At 40.5% G+C, this 16,263-nt stretch overlaps 1 protein-coding gene across 3 annotated transcripts; it reads left to right on the top strand.

Annotated features, from left to right (window-relative positions):
* The first annotated feature begins 2,504 nt into the window (after positions 1-2,504).
* hnf1ba (HNF1 homeobox Ba) lies at positions 2,505-14,964 on the top strand. Of its 3 annotated transcripts, XM_043259803.1 has the most exons (9): positions 2,513-3,201; positions 5,156-5,355; positions 5,732-6,002; positions 6,089-6,324; positions 9,700-9,860; positions 10,535-10,661; positions 10,743-10,922; positions 11,005-11,123; positions 13,617-14,964. In XM_043259803.1, exons 1-9 carry the CDS (start codon positions 2,837-2,839, stop codon positions 13,635-13,637), a joined length of 1,680 nt encoding a protein of 559 aa, XP_043115738.1. In that variant the 5' UTR covers positions 2,513-2,836; the 3' UTR covers positions 13,638-14,964. The 3 variants fall into 3 exon arrangements, with proteins under 3 accessions (XP_043115737.1, XP_043115738.1, XP_043115739.1); XM_043259802.1 differs by having other exon boundaries at positions 2,505-3,201; positions 10,535-10,922; XM_043259804.1 differs by lacking the exon at positions 2,513-3,201 and adding an exon at positions 3,255-4,258 and having other exon boundaries at positions 10,535-10,922.
* The last annotated feature ends 1,299 nt before the right edge of the window (positions 14,965-16,263 follow it).

Here is a 16,263-nt window from a genome sequence, read left to right as displayed (position 1 = left end):
AGCGTTCCGCTCTGTGCCCCAGACTGTGATGGAGGGAGGCTGAGGGCGGAGGAGGGTCACACATCCAAATGGCTGCCAAGCACAGTTTGGGTCAACCTGCAATGCTCAAAGTTAACCTAAAACCTCTTGCTTCATTCCATTCACACTCACCAATAACTGACTTAAACCGGATTCGACTTGCTTTTGAAAAGGCAGATCAGAAATCACATTTTCATCTAACCCAACAGTTTCGTCTTAAACTGTCGTGAAAAAGAATGCAGCGAACAATTGGCATAAGAACAGGTTCGCCGTGTGAAGAACATTTTAAAACGATAAAAAAGTCGCACTTGAAGAACCTTTTGCGTAATGAGGTTCCATAGATGTTAACTTTCATCTTGGAACCATTAATACCAATATAGAAGCTTTATTTTGAAGGTATAACCATATTAAGACCCTGCATCCTCATATGAGGACTTTATATTTCAGTGAGTTTCTCAGAGACTATACATGTCACGGTTTTAAGGACGTCCTGTACAGAGCGTCAGGGCTTTTCAGAGATACCAAATGATTGGATGTTTCGGCGTGACCACTCCCTCTCCACGGTCTTCAAAAATGTCTGAAATTCATTTAATATGTGATATGAAAATACTTCGTAATTGTCATTTAAATCTGTCGAATTTTTAACCTGCGTGTCATAAATCGACCTCTCAGGAAAATGACTTTCTGTTACTAAACAGGATGTTGATCATATGAGGATACCAGGACTGATGCATTTTGGGAGACACGACAAATGATTAGGGAAAGATATTTAATTTCAGTATTCTGTGAAATATTATATATTTTTTATGAAATTATTACTCCCATTATTACACTCTCATTATTACTCCCATTATACATATTATATATTATACTAAAAAATATGTCAGTTATTACTCCCATTATTACTTTTTTCATGAAATGTTGGCCCAAAAACACATTAATATGCAAATTAATTTGTTTATAGATACATTGTATTTAACGAGAGACCTGTTTATGATCATTTTACACACATTTCGCACATGGCATATCGAATAATTCGGTTATAACATAGTTGAGAAACATATTAATACAAAGTTTGGTAAACAAAAAAAAACCAAAAATGTATTGGTGAAAAAATTGCTTTCCTATGCATGTTCATCCGTGTCTTTTCATTGTTTTTACATACAACTTATGGATGAAATATAATTTAAAATAAATGCACGCATTGCTCTAAACAACGTAAAACCATTTTTGTCCCTAAAGCTTTTTTTTCTCAGGTCTTAAGAGGATAAAATAAAATACAAATCAGGGAAGCACCAACACACGGCCTATAACTTTAATGCAAAAGAAAATGATCTGCCTTTTCATTAACAAACATCCAGTCTATATTCAAGTATCAGCCTCTTCGTAAGAACTTTCTCCACTACTCCTTCCACAGACTTTGGGGATTACTAACCAGCGGGCGTCAGTTACTGTGAGTCTCGGGCACCTGGCAGCAGACAGGCTGTAAATGAGTATTTGCATGCACCGTTAGTGCCCTTCCAACTGCTCCACAAGCCTGCAGCACACACACATTCACACTGTCCCTGCCGGTGCATGCATGACTTGCAGTTTTGTGCTAGTCATCTGAATGTTTCATAGCGCAAATGGTTAGAGATGCATCATGAAAAATCACCATTTTAAGATGTAACGGGAGAAACGTATCCTAAACACTTTTATATCCGGTTAACTGAGCAGAGTTGCCTTTCCCGTAAGCATCGTAAGCTTAAGTTGATCATATCTCCGTAGGTTTCAATGGGTGTGTGATGTACTTGAGCTGACCAAAAACCAACTAAGACTAAGGCATTTTAGCATTTTGTTAATATGGTCTAGATATTGTTTGCTAACTGCAACACTCAAGCTTCTTCTTCTTCTTTTTTTTTTGTTGTTGGATGAATAGTTTAGCTGTTTGAAACGATTTGTTAGCTGATCTTCGATAATTACTTCTCCGGTCTCCATGTGGCTCAAATACGTTTTGCTTAGGTTTAATTAAGTAAACGAATAAACACGCAAAAGCACGAATAACAAAATCAAAACAAACAAAAACTGTAATTGCAATGTGCGTCTATTGTTTGAAAAGTGCTCTGATTAATAAAAGCATGCAAACAAACAAAAAAAAAAACTAGTTTTATTTCAATTCATGTCAGCAGGCAACAGATAGAAATAAAGTTTTATCGTATTTGCAGGCGAAAAAATTGCATCTTGAAATAAATGTAAAGAAATTTGGTTAGATTTTTGGTTAGGCTCTATACTTTGTCACGATCCCTATATGTTAAGAAAAACACAGACTGATTAAGAACAGATATAAATTAGCAATTTAATAATTTATTCAAGTTGCATTTTGTTTAAATGTTATTAAGCATATATAAAACATGATTAGATTATTCCCAGTGGAATTTATGCTTGCCTACAGCTACATTTCATAAATATTCGTATAGGTCTAAACTTTATTATTATTATTATTATTATTATTATTATTATTATAGCGTGCACTAACCAAAGTCGACAAAGTCCAAAGTTCTTGAGAGTTGAGCTGATAACAGGCAGTGTGTAAACAGTCAATATGGCCCAGGACAGCTTATTTGCATAAAGGCCCTCAGCAGCCTCCCACTCATTACCATATTTTATATCGCCTGCCCTCTGGAAGCATCATGGCAAGTTATATCGTCCAGTCCGACAGGGAAGTGGCCTAACTTCTCGGAGCAGGTGTCTTCGGAGGAGCTCACAGGAGGCGTGAGGAGGGGAACTTTCTCACGCAGCATTTCCCTCTCTTGTACCTCCCTGCGCGCCGGACATTTAGATGTTCGCGAAAATGGTCTCTAAGCTGACGTCCCTGCAACAGGAGCTCCTGAGCGCCTTGCTGGACTCCGGGGTCACCAAAGACGTGCTCCTGCAGGCGCTGGAGGACCTGGACCCGAGCCCGAGCGCGTTTGGAGTTAAACTGGACGGTCTGCGGATGTCCCCCTCCGGCTCCAAGCTCTCCGACGCGGATACAAAGCCGGTGTTTCACACGCTGACCAACGGACACGGGAAAGGGAAGTTATCGGGGGATGAGGGCTCAGAGGACGGGGACGATTACGATACGCCGCCGATACTGAAAGAGCTGCAGTCTCAAAACACAGAGGAAGCGGCGGAGCAGAGGGCAGAAATCGAGCGGATGCTGGCGTAAGTGTCTGCCCCTTTATGATCAAACGAAAAAAAAAAGCGAGGAGCTGACGGTTTAAGGCCCGTGAGGTTTATCCCGTTTGACCGGCAGCTACTTCTGCCATTGGGATTAAATAGGCCTTGAGGGAAACTTAACGAGAATATGAAAACGTGCTCATATAGCTAAAACTAACACGCTGTGCTCTAAACAGATCCTTTAAGCTAAATAGAAATTAACAAAGTTTAATTGCTACCTTCGAAAATCAAACTATCTCTATTTTTAAAAAAATAGTGTACTAGCTACTTTTAATTTAGGCTAATCGTGCTGACTGAAGTTTTGAAAACCCATAACGTTTAGTATAAATAGCAAATTAATGCGACAGGTTGAATAGATAGTCGTAGTTTCAACGGCACGAGGTTTGCCTGCAATCACGGAAACGAAGTGATGATTATTATGAAAAGATGCATCCACTTACCGGTGTTTACAATTTTAAAAGCACGCGCCGGCGTTTCCTCTTTTCGCGTTCTGGTTACTAATTATCTACGCGAGTTATTTCTTTAGCTTAGAGATATATCAGCTAAAGAAGACCTATTTATTATTAACCACCTCTGCACGGGCGAAAGAAAATAAAAACGCGCGCGTCGATTTCTTACGAGAGCTGTTTATTTTGGGCCGCGTAAACATATTAGCGATCATTTTTTTAACTGTCGCTATCATATTATCAGAATAAACATCTTAATATTGTTTGTTAAAAAAACAGACTTGCGCAAATACTAATACTTTTACACTTTTTTTTAGAATTCAGCATATTTCTAATGCGCGCAGCGGCGTCGACGTCACGAGAAATAAAGGCGAAAAATCAAAACCGAAGCACGTGGAGCCGAGTTATTAATTTTATCCTATAAATCATCAACTGAAAGACACACATTGACGAATGATTAGCGTGAATGGAGATCTAGTTATTCATTGTCGAAAGTTATAAACCGGGTTCGCTCGCAGACATATGTCTTGTCAGTCTCCAAATCAAACCGTCCGGACAGATTTCAGGAGCTGACGTTTAGCCTGAACTAAAACATGGTAAGCCTGCTTTCGTTTTAATGCAGCCTTCCTCAATACTATAGCCGCTTTTTTCGACAGTGCCCTGTTCGCTTTTATTATTATTATCGTATTATTATGTTTTTGTTTTTTTAAGTTAACTAATAATAAACATTACACCGCTTCATATACGCTAGGCTAACATTATCAGGAATATAATTGTTAGGCTAATAGATACAATTTTTGTTGAATTAACAGCAAATTTAATCATAGCCGCTCTCAGATGTTTCCTAGTAATTCTGTCTTTATTTATTTCATATATATATATTTTATATATATATATATATATATTTATTTATTTATTTATTAAGTAGCTATAATGAATAAAACATCACGTTGTATCGAAAAATATTATTTTGAAGCTAATTTCGTAATACCGTATACACTTTTTATTAAGCTACTTTTAGCCTAGACGAGACTCTTAAAAGTCGCCTCAAATTCGTTCACTAATTTAAACTACATTTTCGACTCGTGCAATATTTTCTCCTTCTCTCTGAAACGACTTTACGTTGCACTTTTAGGATCGAGCAGTTATTTAGTTTTGAAATGGCTTTATAATTGTCTCGGCGAACAATATGAGCTACCGTTAAGTCCTTCACTTGTCTCTGACTTGTTCTTTTGTAATTAAATCAACGTTGAATCGCGCGCACGCAATGAAGTCTTTAACCTTTGGAATTATTTACAACCTATTGAATACACTGATGAACGATTGTTTATTAGCTCTGGGAACAATTGCCCGCGCGTACAGGGCTTAGCTTCTTAAACAGATTACAAAAACGCTATCATAAATGTGAAATAAGCGAAACCGGGAAATAAAAGCAAGACTAATAAGATCGCATAAAACGAGAGTGCCGTGTCTTATGTTTCCGCTCTTTTCAGGGAGGACCCGTGGCGCGCGGCCCGCATGATCAAAGGCTACATGCAGCAGCACAATATCCCTCAGCGCGAGGTGGTGGATGTGACAGGCCTCAATCAGTCGCACCTGTCGCAGCACCTGAATAAAGGCACGCCTATGAAAACGCAGAAACGCGCCGCGCTCTACACCTGGTATGTCAGGAAACAGCGGGAGATCTTGCGGCGTAAGTTAATATTTGTGTTTCTTGCTGCATGTGACAGCATTCTGCTTTACGGTTTGAATAGGCCCGTTAAATTTTCTGGTTCAGTTGAATGCAACCGAACAGCATCAAGCAACCTTTTCTAAAAGAATAAAACTAAAAAACATTAATTTTATTCCGAAATGATGCAATTTTACATTTCTATAGATAATTTATTTTTCTTCTTGCATCACCTTTGTCACCCATTTTGTATTTATGTTGTTATAAAAAACTCTATGACATAGAAAGAGTACAATCATATAAAATTATGGCCAAGGGTCGAAGGTTATCGCAGGTGGTGTAATGTCACGCCCTGAAAATTTTGCAAGCAACGCTAAAATCCCTCACTTTTATGTTTCAGAATTCAACCAGGCCTCGCAAGGCTCTGTCAGCAACATGTCCGACAAAGCCAACCAGGATCAGGTGCTACTTTTTTTCTCTGAGTTCAGTCAGCCTGGGCAGGGCATGGCACAGTCAGGGGACGATGCTGGCGTTGAACCTGCATGCAAGAAACTGAGACGCAACCGCTTCAAATGGGGGCCTGCATCCCAACAGATCCTTTACCAGGCTTACGAACGACAGAAGAACCCCAGCAAAGAGGAGAGGGAGGCACTGGTGGAGGAGTGCAACCGGTACAGATGGACTTGCTTAGAATGTCAAAAATATTTCCTCACTTTCATCCTTGTTATGCTAATATGTTTGTCTTTGCTATATTTAGTGCCGAATGCCTCCAGAGAGGAGTATCACCTTCTAAAGCTCACGGGCTTGGCTCCAACCTGGTCACAGAGGTGCGAGTCTACAACTGGTTTGCCAACAGGAGAAAGGAAGAGGCCTTTAGACAAAAACTGGCTATGGATGCCTATAGTGGGCCAACACACAATCTGAACTCCCTTCTTACACACAGTTCCCCGCATCACCCGCAAACCAGCAACTCCCCACCAAGTAAGATGCAAGGTAATGACACGTTTATTGTAATTTCATGCATATGTACAGTATATGTTCTTATAAGCCTGTGAATGTGGCTTTTAAAATACAATCGTTGGCAGTTTTGATGCTATAGTCTGGCAAGCTAATTGGGACAGTCTTCATCATCATTTCATTGGTCGAAGAAGAGATGACGTAGTTGATGAGATCAGAGGGAAAGCGGCAGTGATCAATGAGAGTGACAGAGTGAACTGAGCAAATGGCATTGTTATTCCCAGCTTTGAAACACACACCAAGAACAATCTGCATTGTACCTGCAATCTCAGCTCTACTGAAGTCAGCAGGCAAGAGTGAGACACAAAGAGCAGCCACCCTTGGACGGGACTTAGGGTCATCTTTAGGTCATGCGGCTCAGCTCACTCTCGAGGCATGGTTTTACCTGTAGAGTCACTGTGGTTTACTGCAGGTCCCACTCCTCTGTTATCTAACGAATTGTATTCCCAGAAAGATTTATTGACTTAAGTTTGATATGGCAAGAGTTGGGCAGTAAAAGTAGCACACTCTTTGACTCAACCAGCTTATTACCTATTGTTGCTCTTTCATGTTTGAGTCTGAGTGCTTTTGCTGTGGGTGTGTTGCTTGTTTCTGGGCCTGTGGTACGGCAATGAGTGGCTTGTCTGTTTGCGTGTGGTGTTTCCCTCTGCACACCTGACCAGTCAGTGACCTCAGGTTGGGTGTTCATTTGGATAGGAAGGGGGAGGAACGGGATGGGGTCGGTCCTCTCTTCCATGCTCTTGGTTGAGGGACTTACAAGGTGTCCCTGCCAGCAGCATCAGCTGTTTTTTGGTGTCAGAAGCTGGCCTGACAAGAATGGCACAGCAGGATTCCTCATCACGTTGCTAGGGCACGGCCTGTATTATGCATGCTTAATTGACAATTAAAATCCTTGGCTACTACATCTCCCAGGCCTTTGATAAGGGACTCCTCTCTTCCCTGATCTCTTTACCCTCTCCCAGCAGGGAATCCTATTGTCTGTGCCATATTAGAAGACTGTCATGACTGTAACCGAGGTTCATTTATCTCTGCTGGGCCAGGGGGAGGGACAACTCCAAGCCCCTCTCACCTTTATAGAGGCAGTGGCTGGGCTCTGAGCAGAACAGCAGGAGCTGTCCGCTGGACTATTGGCTCTTTTTGGGCCAGACAGGACTGATGAGCCCCTTCTGCTAAAGGTATGGAGGGTACCGGGTGATTCCCGGTCTCAGCCCCCCTCTTGGGACCTACGCAACACAGGTTTTGTTAAAAAGGTCGTTACTAGGTCAGATCAGAGAGAGACTACTTTTTTATTGATTCTGGTTTGGCCTGTTGATAACAGACAGGCCATTTCACCGCTGCTGAAAGGTCAACCGATATGTGCTTTTGGGGGCCGGCTGTGATCTTCCCCGTGTTTGTGTTGTGGTGCCGCTGGGAAAGCAAACCGCTTCCAAAATGATCTTTGATCCTATCTAGGTAAAATGTGTTGGAGCAGTTGTCATCAGCACTAAAACTATAGCTATTAATCTTTGAAACTAAATAATCTTTTATTTGAGACTCACCCCGCGAGCAAGGAAGCCAAAAAGTTTGGCCCTTAAGTAATATGGCCCCTCCCCTGAATGTAATAGCAAAGGACAAGTAGAGGACAGAAGAGTTCAACTGTCTTTGCTTGGTCTGTTGGGGGACAAGGAAAGGCTGAAAGGCCACGTACGTCCTGCTAAGACCCAGGAGGCCTCTCATATGCGGCAATGCTATAATGAGCACTGCCTGGGGATGAAGAGCAAGGCTTTGATATTACATGTGTCCCAGGGAGAGCTGAACCTTTTAAGACCTGCTCAAGTCTACTGCTACCACTCCCCTTTAGGATTTCCCACCGCCCTCTGCCCTTTAACCAAGGTTAACCAAGGCAGCAATTTTTGCATTTACGTCTCCATTTAGCTATACCAAAGGGAGATTACAAAGCGCATTGTTAACCAAAAGGAAACAGATTCATAAGAAGTGACAGACCAAAGCATTGTTCAGGAGTGCGTTTGCCAAAAACAAGCAACAACTGTTCTGTCATTAATTTGAACTTGCAACCATAGTTTGTAAACAATACCTTTAGGAAGCACAACCCTGGGTGACTGATCAGTCAATATTTAGCTATTTTGAGAATATCGCATCAGCTGATGACCTTGTACATTGTCTATATTGCAATCAGCATTGGTTGCTTTTCTGAATAGCGTAATTAAGACGTAGTTTATGATACCATTCCATGTAACTTTTATGTTGCATTCTCAGAGGTTGTATTTTGGTTCCTGGTTCCCTGAGAAACAGAGCCCTCCTGCTGCTCAGCGTGGACCAGACAGCACAGACCTAAATGACTGCGCGTGAGAGGAGATCCCTGTAGTCCGAGTGAATGCATGACGGAGTCAGACAATAGCCTTCTCTCTCCCTGACACTTTTAGTGGGTGCGCGGTAGTAAAGTAAAGACTGTTTATGGTTGCTGGCCCATTGTGTGCTGAGCAGGTTGTAGGCCCAATGGAGTGCTTTATTGTGCTGTGCTGGTGTTTACAAGATACTGTTGAGAGCTGGCAATACCACAAGTGTGCAAAGGGGGACAAAGTTGCATCTGCAGAGTTCTCCTGCACAATGAAAGATGACAGAGAGATAAATTGATCTGTTATAAGACATTTCTATTATTTTTTCCTGTTTTGCTAGTCATTTGGCTTTTTGTTTGCTGCATCACTCAGGGAAAAGAGTATATACACAAATATTTTTTTTTTTCATTACAGAATTTCATTTAGCCATGCCGTCATCTTAGTTCACAGATCATGTGTGTCTAATATTAGCATTAATTGAGTAATGTTTACCCTGTTAATATCCATTCAATAGGCTGGATTCATGTGGCCCAGAATGGTCAAGCAATGAAACAGAAGATACAACAGAGAATTAAAGCATTAATTCTTTATAAAGCATTATTTCACATGTCACTAAAAACTACGTTGAACTGACCTTCAAACCTTTATGGGAATAATATACGTCAGGGTCCAGTCCTGCTCCTGGAGGGCCAACACACCTCCCTGGAGGTTTCTGGTAATCTAGAAGACCTTAATGTGTGATTTCTTCTGAGCTGGAAAGTGGCCCTCCAGGAGAAGGTTTGGACCCTGACGTATATTATTCCCATAAAGGTTTGAAGGTCAGTTCAACGTAGTTTTTAGAGCTGCAGACAACCCACATGCACACATTTGAATGTCCTTGACCATTCAGGGACCAGGTGCAGAGGCCCCAGTTTGTTTGCTCGTCCCTAACTTGTCTACGACCAACAGATACAGACGGGAGACGGGTCAGGAAAATAATTCTGACCATTTTCTTTATTGCTTTTTCCCTCAACAGGTGTCCGGTACAGCCAGCAAGGTCCTGGTGAAGTCAGTTCCTCCACAACGATCAACCACCATAGCACCAATGCCATGTCAACCAGCCAGTCAGTGTTACAGCAGGTCTCTCCTGGGGGCCTGGACCCCAGCCACAGCCTCCTGTCACCTGACGCCAAGATGGTGAGTGCTTCTGATAAGATAACACCACATCTGCTCTTGACACAAATATTACCTACACCCAAAGTGTGCTTACAAGCACTGCATTGTGCTAAACCCAGAAGCAGACAGTAGGCCTTGGCCCACAGTGCACTGCAGGCCAATCATAGCAAATGTTAGCTGGTGGTAGTGAGAAAGGGGCACGGCCATGGCTGTGCCAACAAACCTGACAAAGAAACATTCTGTTTGTATTGATTAAATGCCCCGCAGAGGAGGGGAAGGGTGGAGTTGTGCTTGTTCTCTGTCGGTTGAGTGACACCGGCGCTCAGTTGAGTTGCTTATCTGAATACTAATGTTTGAGTTGGGCGAGATGCTCATGTAGCTTTTTGTTTCAAGACCATTTTCTATGCATTAATTTTTCTGGCAAGGCTGGGTTTAACCACAGGTCAAATTCATCATGGTTTAGGGTGCGTTTCTGTCAACGGGATGCGGAAGTCAGCGTAGGAGGAAGGGAGTATGACAGCAGCTTATCTGAGCAGTCAGACGGTTGTCTGAGCATGGCCTCCCCTCAACTCGGCTTATTCAAATAAAGCTCTGCGTCTCCGTCAGGGCTCCGATACCTTCTTAAGATAAGAGTACAGTTGAAACAGTTGTGACAGAAGCATTCGAGTCATTCTACTGGTGCATTTTCTTCACAGATCTCAGTATCAGGTGGAGGTCTTCCTCCAGTCAGCACCCTGACCAACATCCATGCATCTCACCACATGCATCAACAGGCCCCCAACCTCATAATGCCCCTTTCTGGAGTCATGGCCATCGCGCAAAGTGAGTTGTCCAACCACCTTGCTTTCCGTCTCCGATTCTTCATGCATTCCTCATGTGACACATCATTGTTCTTGCATCCAGGTTTGAACACGTCGCAGGCTCAGACGGTTCCTGTCATCAACAGCGTCGCAGGCAGTCTGGCAGCATTGCAGCCGGTGCAGTTCTCGCAGCAGCTGAACGTCTCACACCAGCAGCTCATGCAACAGTCATCTGGCCACATGAGCCAGCAGCCCTTCATGGCCTCTGTCTCACACTCACACAGTCAGTCCACCATCTACTTATGTGGTCAAGATAAAATCATTTTCAAGACTTTCGATTGACCCTCTGTTTGTTATCTTCACAGTGTACCCACACAAGCAGGAGCCGCCCCAGTATTCTCACTCGTCTCGGTTTCCCCCTGCCATGGTGGTGACAGACGGCAACAGCCTCAGTACGCTGAGCTCAATGTCCTCCAGCAAACAGGTTAGTCATCCATAACGTTCACCAACGTGCATTAAAGAAATGGTTCACCCAAAAATGAAATTCTGTAATTTACTTGCTCTCGAGTAGTACATGAGTTTCTTTGTTCTGCTGAAGACATTTTGAAGAAAGTTTGTAAGTAGGCTGTTTTTGGGTCACCATTGACTTCCACAGTATTTTTTCCCCACTATGGAAGTCAGTGGAAACTAAAACATCTTCAACGTTTCTTGAATCCTCTCCAACAGAGCTTTATTTAGTGGGTTAAAAGGAATATTATGAAAATAAATTAATTTCATGCTAAGTATAGTTCAGATCTGTTTAAATATTTACTGACATCGTTTGAGGCTGATATGAAAATTATAATTAAGCTTCTTCAAGAGTTCTTCTTGTGCACAATGGACATTTCTTAACATTAAGCCTAAAAGTGTTATAATATCACTACTATGAGGATTGAATGATCTAATAATATCAGTTTTTAAATGCAAGGTTTTAAAGTGTATAAAGTATGCTTGCAGTAGTTTCACTAGGGCAGAATCAAATATATTTCAGTATGTCTTTATTTGGATTTTAGCAAAACGTCTGCAGACCTAAAGTGCATTAAGTACAAAATAATGTGGGTTACACTTTATTTTAGGGTGTCCTTGTTACAGTGTAATTATACATTTAAGTACTAAGTAATTTAACTACATGTACTTACTATATTGTTAGAGTTAGGATTAGGGTTTAGCTTAGGGTTAGTAGCATGTAATTATGCATAATTTATTGTTATTATAATAATAAGTAACATGTAACAAGGATTTTTTGTTACAATTTCACAGACTATACCAGTATACCAGTTTAGTATACCAAAAGTACCATTGCAGAGTAATTAAGTACATGATAATTTATTTGTAGTGTACTTAACATTTTAAATATACATTTTAGGATATTAATTTTTCAATAGGGCAGATGCTACTAAATCTAAAATATTTACATTTTAATCCACAATCAGTCTCAGCATACTAGTAAGTGGATTGTACATTTTATATTTACAAAATAAGGCAAAATTATATTAAGGTAAAAGGGTGTTACAGATGCTCTCAGTAAATTTTAATGTTAATGTATGTTTCACGAAGCTCAAAATATTGCTTTCAGGCAGTGGTCTAAACCACTTTTAATCACTAGCATTTTTATAACAAGTGTAAGATTTCCAGAGCGGGCTAAATATCTGTGCACAAACCCAATCAGCTTCACTGTCTTTTGTTTGGCCGGGTTTGTTGCACATCTCAATCAGTGAAGCGAGTCAACGTGTGGATACTCCTCAGAATTCCTATTTCCTTTGAACAGCTTGACCAATCAGTCACCCGTGATCCAAGCCTGAGCACGGCATGATTGATTGAACCGCCTTTCCCTTTCTTTGTCATTTGTTTTCTTTCTTTCTTTCTTTCTTTCTTTCTTTCTTTTTCTTTCTTTCTTTCTTTCTTTCTTTCAGTGAAATAGGCCTACATTTAATAATTAATTTAGTTTATTTTAGATATTGTTTTTATTTTCTATATACTTTTATAACTTATTTTCTATTTTTTATTATTATTTATTTATTATTCTCTCTCTCTCTCTCTCTCTATATATATATATATATATATATATATATATATATATTTTTTTTTTTTTTTTTTTTTTTTTTTTTATTTATTTAATTTTTTCCCCACTTTCTTTCTTTATATTTTCCTGCTTTCTATACTCTGAATGCAAAGTCACTTCTGAGTCCAGTTTAGCAGCGCGTTCAGAAAATGATCCTCACTGTTAATCAAAGCCATATCACGCTCCTTCGGCTCCCCTGTCGTGGATGGGAGTGTATGCAGTAATTACACTCTTCCCTTTTCCCCTGCTCTCTGCCCGCTCTAGCCTGAAATGCGGTTCGCAGTCAGCCTATTTTCCCACGCTGCCACACCACCGATCCTGACGGCTTGAACTTCCTACCAACATGTGCACCCCTGTCAGCATGTCTTTAATTCAGTCTTAAATTTAATTTAATCTCACCTGTGTGAGGTAAATGGAAACAATGTCAGGTATGCGTTTCCTCAATCCCCCAGGACCAAGAGAGCAATTTCAAACTCTTATCAGCCTGCTGTATTTGGACTGGGCGGTGCAGTGGGCGCTCAGGGGGACATTACAAACCACACTCGCTCTTTATAACCCTCCTGTTTGCTGAGCTTTCCACCACAAAAACTCACCTCCGTTTAGAGACCTGCATCTAATGAGTGTAGTCTGAGCAGCTGGCCGGCACCTTTATCAGGTGAAGCTGTTTGTCGGGCAGCGGGTCACAGCAGGGTCACCTGTTTCTCTCTCCAAAGAAAGAGCAAAAACACCCAAACAATATCAGAAAAGTTGGGTACAATGGGAAAGAATGCTCAAAGAAGAGGTGTATATTTGGTCAGGTGTGGCTGATAAGGAAAATTCAGAGCTCATACAGAATACTTATGCGAGCGTTTTCCTCTTTCTGTCTTTATTTTGCAGTGTCCGCTTCAGGCCTGGTGAGCACCTGACGAGAACACCTCCACCTCCATTCCCCTTCACCGCTCCCGTATCCGTGGAAACCCCATAATAAGTGCGGATGAGCGGTTAGTCAATACACCACGGGATGCAGGGCCGACGAGAACGGACACTGTTAGGTTGTTCGATCAACAAGGAAACACACTTTAGTGACAGTATTTCACTTCTCAGTGATGGACAAAACGCATTGAGGAACACGAGTGATCCTGAAGAACAAACCAAGACAAAGCTACGGATACAAGGAGAAGGAAGACCTGTGCTCAGTGAAGACATTACGATGGAGTTGTGCGCATCCAGTGACAATCAGCCAATGTTAGAAGCATCCGCAGGACTTACTGCAAAGTGTAACTGATGCAAAGACGTCTTCCGTGAGATCTGTACAGTTGAATGTAAATACAAGCAATTATTACGCCGTTAGCATGAAGGATGTAAATATTCGATTGTCCATGCTGTTTTATCTGTCTAAACTGTGATTCACGATGTGACAATCTACGCGACAGGTATATGATGTATCGGAATATGCAATTTCAGACTACTTTGATGAAGCAAGATAAATGTTAAAGCACATTCAAAAACCTATCGATCTTCCTGCAATCCTGGTTTTAACATAGACGCTAATGTCAATGTTGACTATTAGCATTAACGTCGTCTGATAGATAAGAGTCATCTTTCTGTGCCAGGACAGAAGTAGTGGATTTAAGATACGGTCGATTCAGAGACAGATAACTCCATCCGCATAGCTGCTCACCATCTTTGCGATATCGACAGGAGCGGCCGTGAATCATGACGTGCCTTTCTAATCTAAATATTGACTTACAATCAAACTGTCAGTGTCACGGAGATACGGGAAAAGAGTGTCCTGTCAAACTGGACGGCCGAATGGTTATCAGTAGGAATTTCATAAAAGTTGGGAAATTGAGCCCATTCGCCATTTTAAACAGTATTACCCGCTCACGCCACTCTGAACTACCAGGAAGCATTGTGACTTTTTACACATTTGCTGGCATTTATGTCCACAATTTCATAACTTTAAAACATTTTGGTAAATTTGAGGAAACTAGTGCACACGTCCCCATGTAGAGTTTGAAAACTTGTCAAAAGGTCACTTCAATGTTTGTTTTTAATGTTGTTGACTGTGTTCCCGCTGCCAGTTGACCTGAAGTTACAGTGCTGGATTATTCTCCTGTTTTATGCTGGATTTATACAAAATGTGATTCTGTCCACATTGTATTATTTTTGTATAAAATGAAATCAATCTTTTAAAATCATTATTTATGCTTATGTTTCAAGTAAAGTTGTTTTTCTTTCTCAAGATTGATAACTGTGGTTTGTCTCTGATTTCAGATGTAAAAGTAGATCATATTGTAGGAATTTCCTCATACTAAATATTATACTAGTGTTTGCCCAACTATTATGCAATTTTACTGTCTCTCGCAGTTTTTTTATTTCTTTTCAAGGGAATTATTTTATGGCATTACCCATTATCAAACTGTCCTTCCTGCAACATTATATCTTCTTAAATCAGATAAACTTAAAGATGTAGAGCTTGTGTTGATCTCAGCCTTAAAGGTACAGTTCACCCAAAAATTATTTATACATTCATGTACCATGTATGAGTGTATTTCCTCTACTGAATGAAAGAAAAAGATATTTAAAAAAAAATATTGACAACCAAACTTTAAAAAAGTTGACGCTTTGACTTTAACAATATTTTTTTTCCCATAATGTGCAAGTCAGTGGTTACCGTCAACTGTGATGTTTCTCTGTGTTCAACAAAAGAGATAAAGTGAGTATATGATGACAGAAATTACTTTATCACTTTAATAGTCCAGGTGCATTTAGCTAAGATTTGGATCGTATCAGGATTGAGTCTGGGAAATATGTTGAATATTTCAAATATGTTGTGTTGTATTTTGTTCAGCAAAGTGAGTGAGGATCGAGTGCATGTCTGGAAGAAAACCTCCCTGTTGCTTTTTGTTTTCCTCCTACAGGTCTAAAACAACAATTTTTAAAATTCCCCACATAGGCTATTACTAAATTCGGAGGATGAGCTGCATACTGTTGATGGGAATGAAAACCACGCCAATGCCGTAGGGTAGAAGCTGAGAAAACATGGTTTCCTTAAGACAAATATGATGCTGTAATTAGATGAATTTACCATTCTGTTCAAACAAAACATTTACTTATTATAGGGGCCTTTTTAATAAAACAAGAGTTGTGATTTAAGCGATAGCCTTTTATTTTTACTCAGTTAACTCATTCACATTTACATTCACATTTTGTCTGAGTTTGTGTCACTCCAGATCGCCCACTAGGGCGGTTTTTTGACTGTTTTTGAGAATAGCTCTTCGTGAAGTGAATGAACAAATTAAACAAGATTCATTTTCATCACTGGAATCATCTCATTTAAGAAACTGCTGAAAACTCACATCTTTCAGCAATACCTGACCTCATCATAAAAAAAAAAAAAAAAAAAAAAAAAAAAAAAAAAAAAAAAAAAATACTCTCTCACTGTCTCTGTCTCTCTTCTTATCCCCCTTGTTTATTCCTTCCCTTCTGGCATGTACTAATTTGAACACTCCCTGTGACTGGGTGTTATAAGCACTTACAC

The sequence above is a fragment of the Puntigrus tetrazona genome, chromosome 15 (assembly GCF_018831695.1).
Source record: "Puntigrus tetrazona isolate hp1 chromosome 15, ASM1883169v1, whole genome shotgun sequence".
Taxonomy (NCBI): Eukaryota; Metazoa; Chordata; class Actinopteri; order Cypriniformes; family Cyprinidae; genus Puntigrus; species Puntigrus tetrazona.
This window is presented reverse-complemented; position numbering and strand designations above follow the sequence as displayed.

Excerpts from the sequence above, each read along its gene's own strand:
- hnf1ba (XM_043259802.1), top strand. The coding sequence starts at position 2,837 with ATGTTCGCGAAAATGGTCTCTAAGCTGACGTCCCTGCAACAGGAGCTC. Across the intron at positions 5,356-5,731 it reads ACAGCGGGAGATCTTGCGGC|AATTCAACCAGGCCTCGCAA; the intron begins GTAAGTTAATAT and ends TTTATGTTTCAG. Across the intron at positions 9,861-10,534 it reads TGTCACCTGACGCCAAGATG|ATCTCAGTATCAGGTGGAGG; the intron begins GTGAGTGCTTCT and ends TTTTCTTCACAG.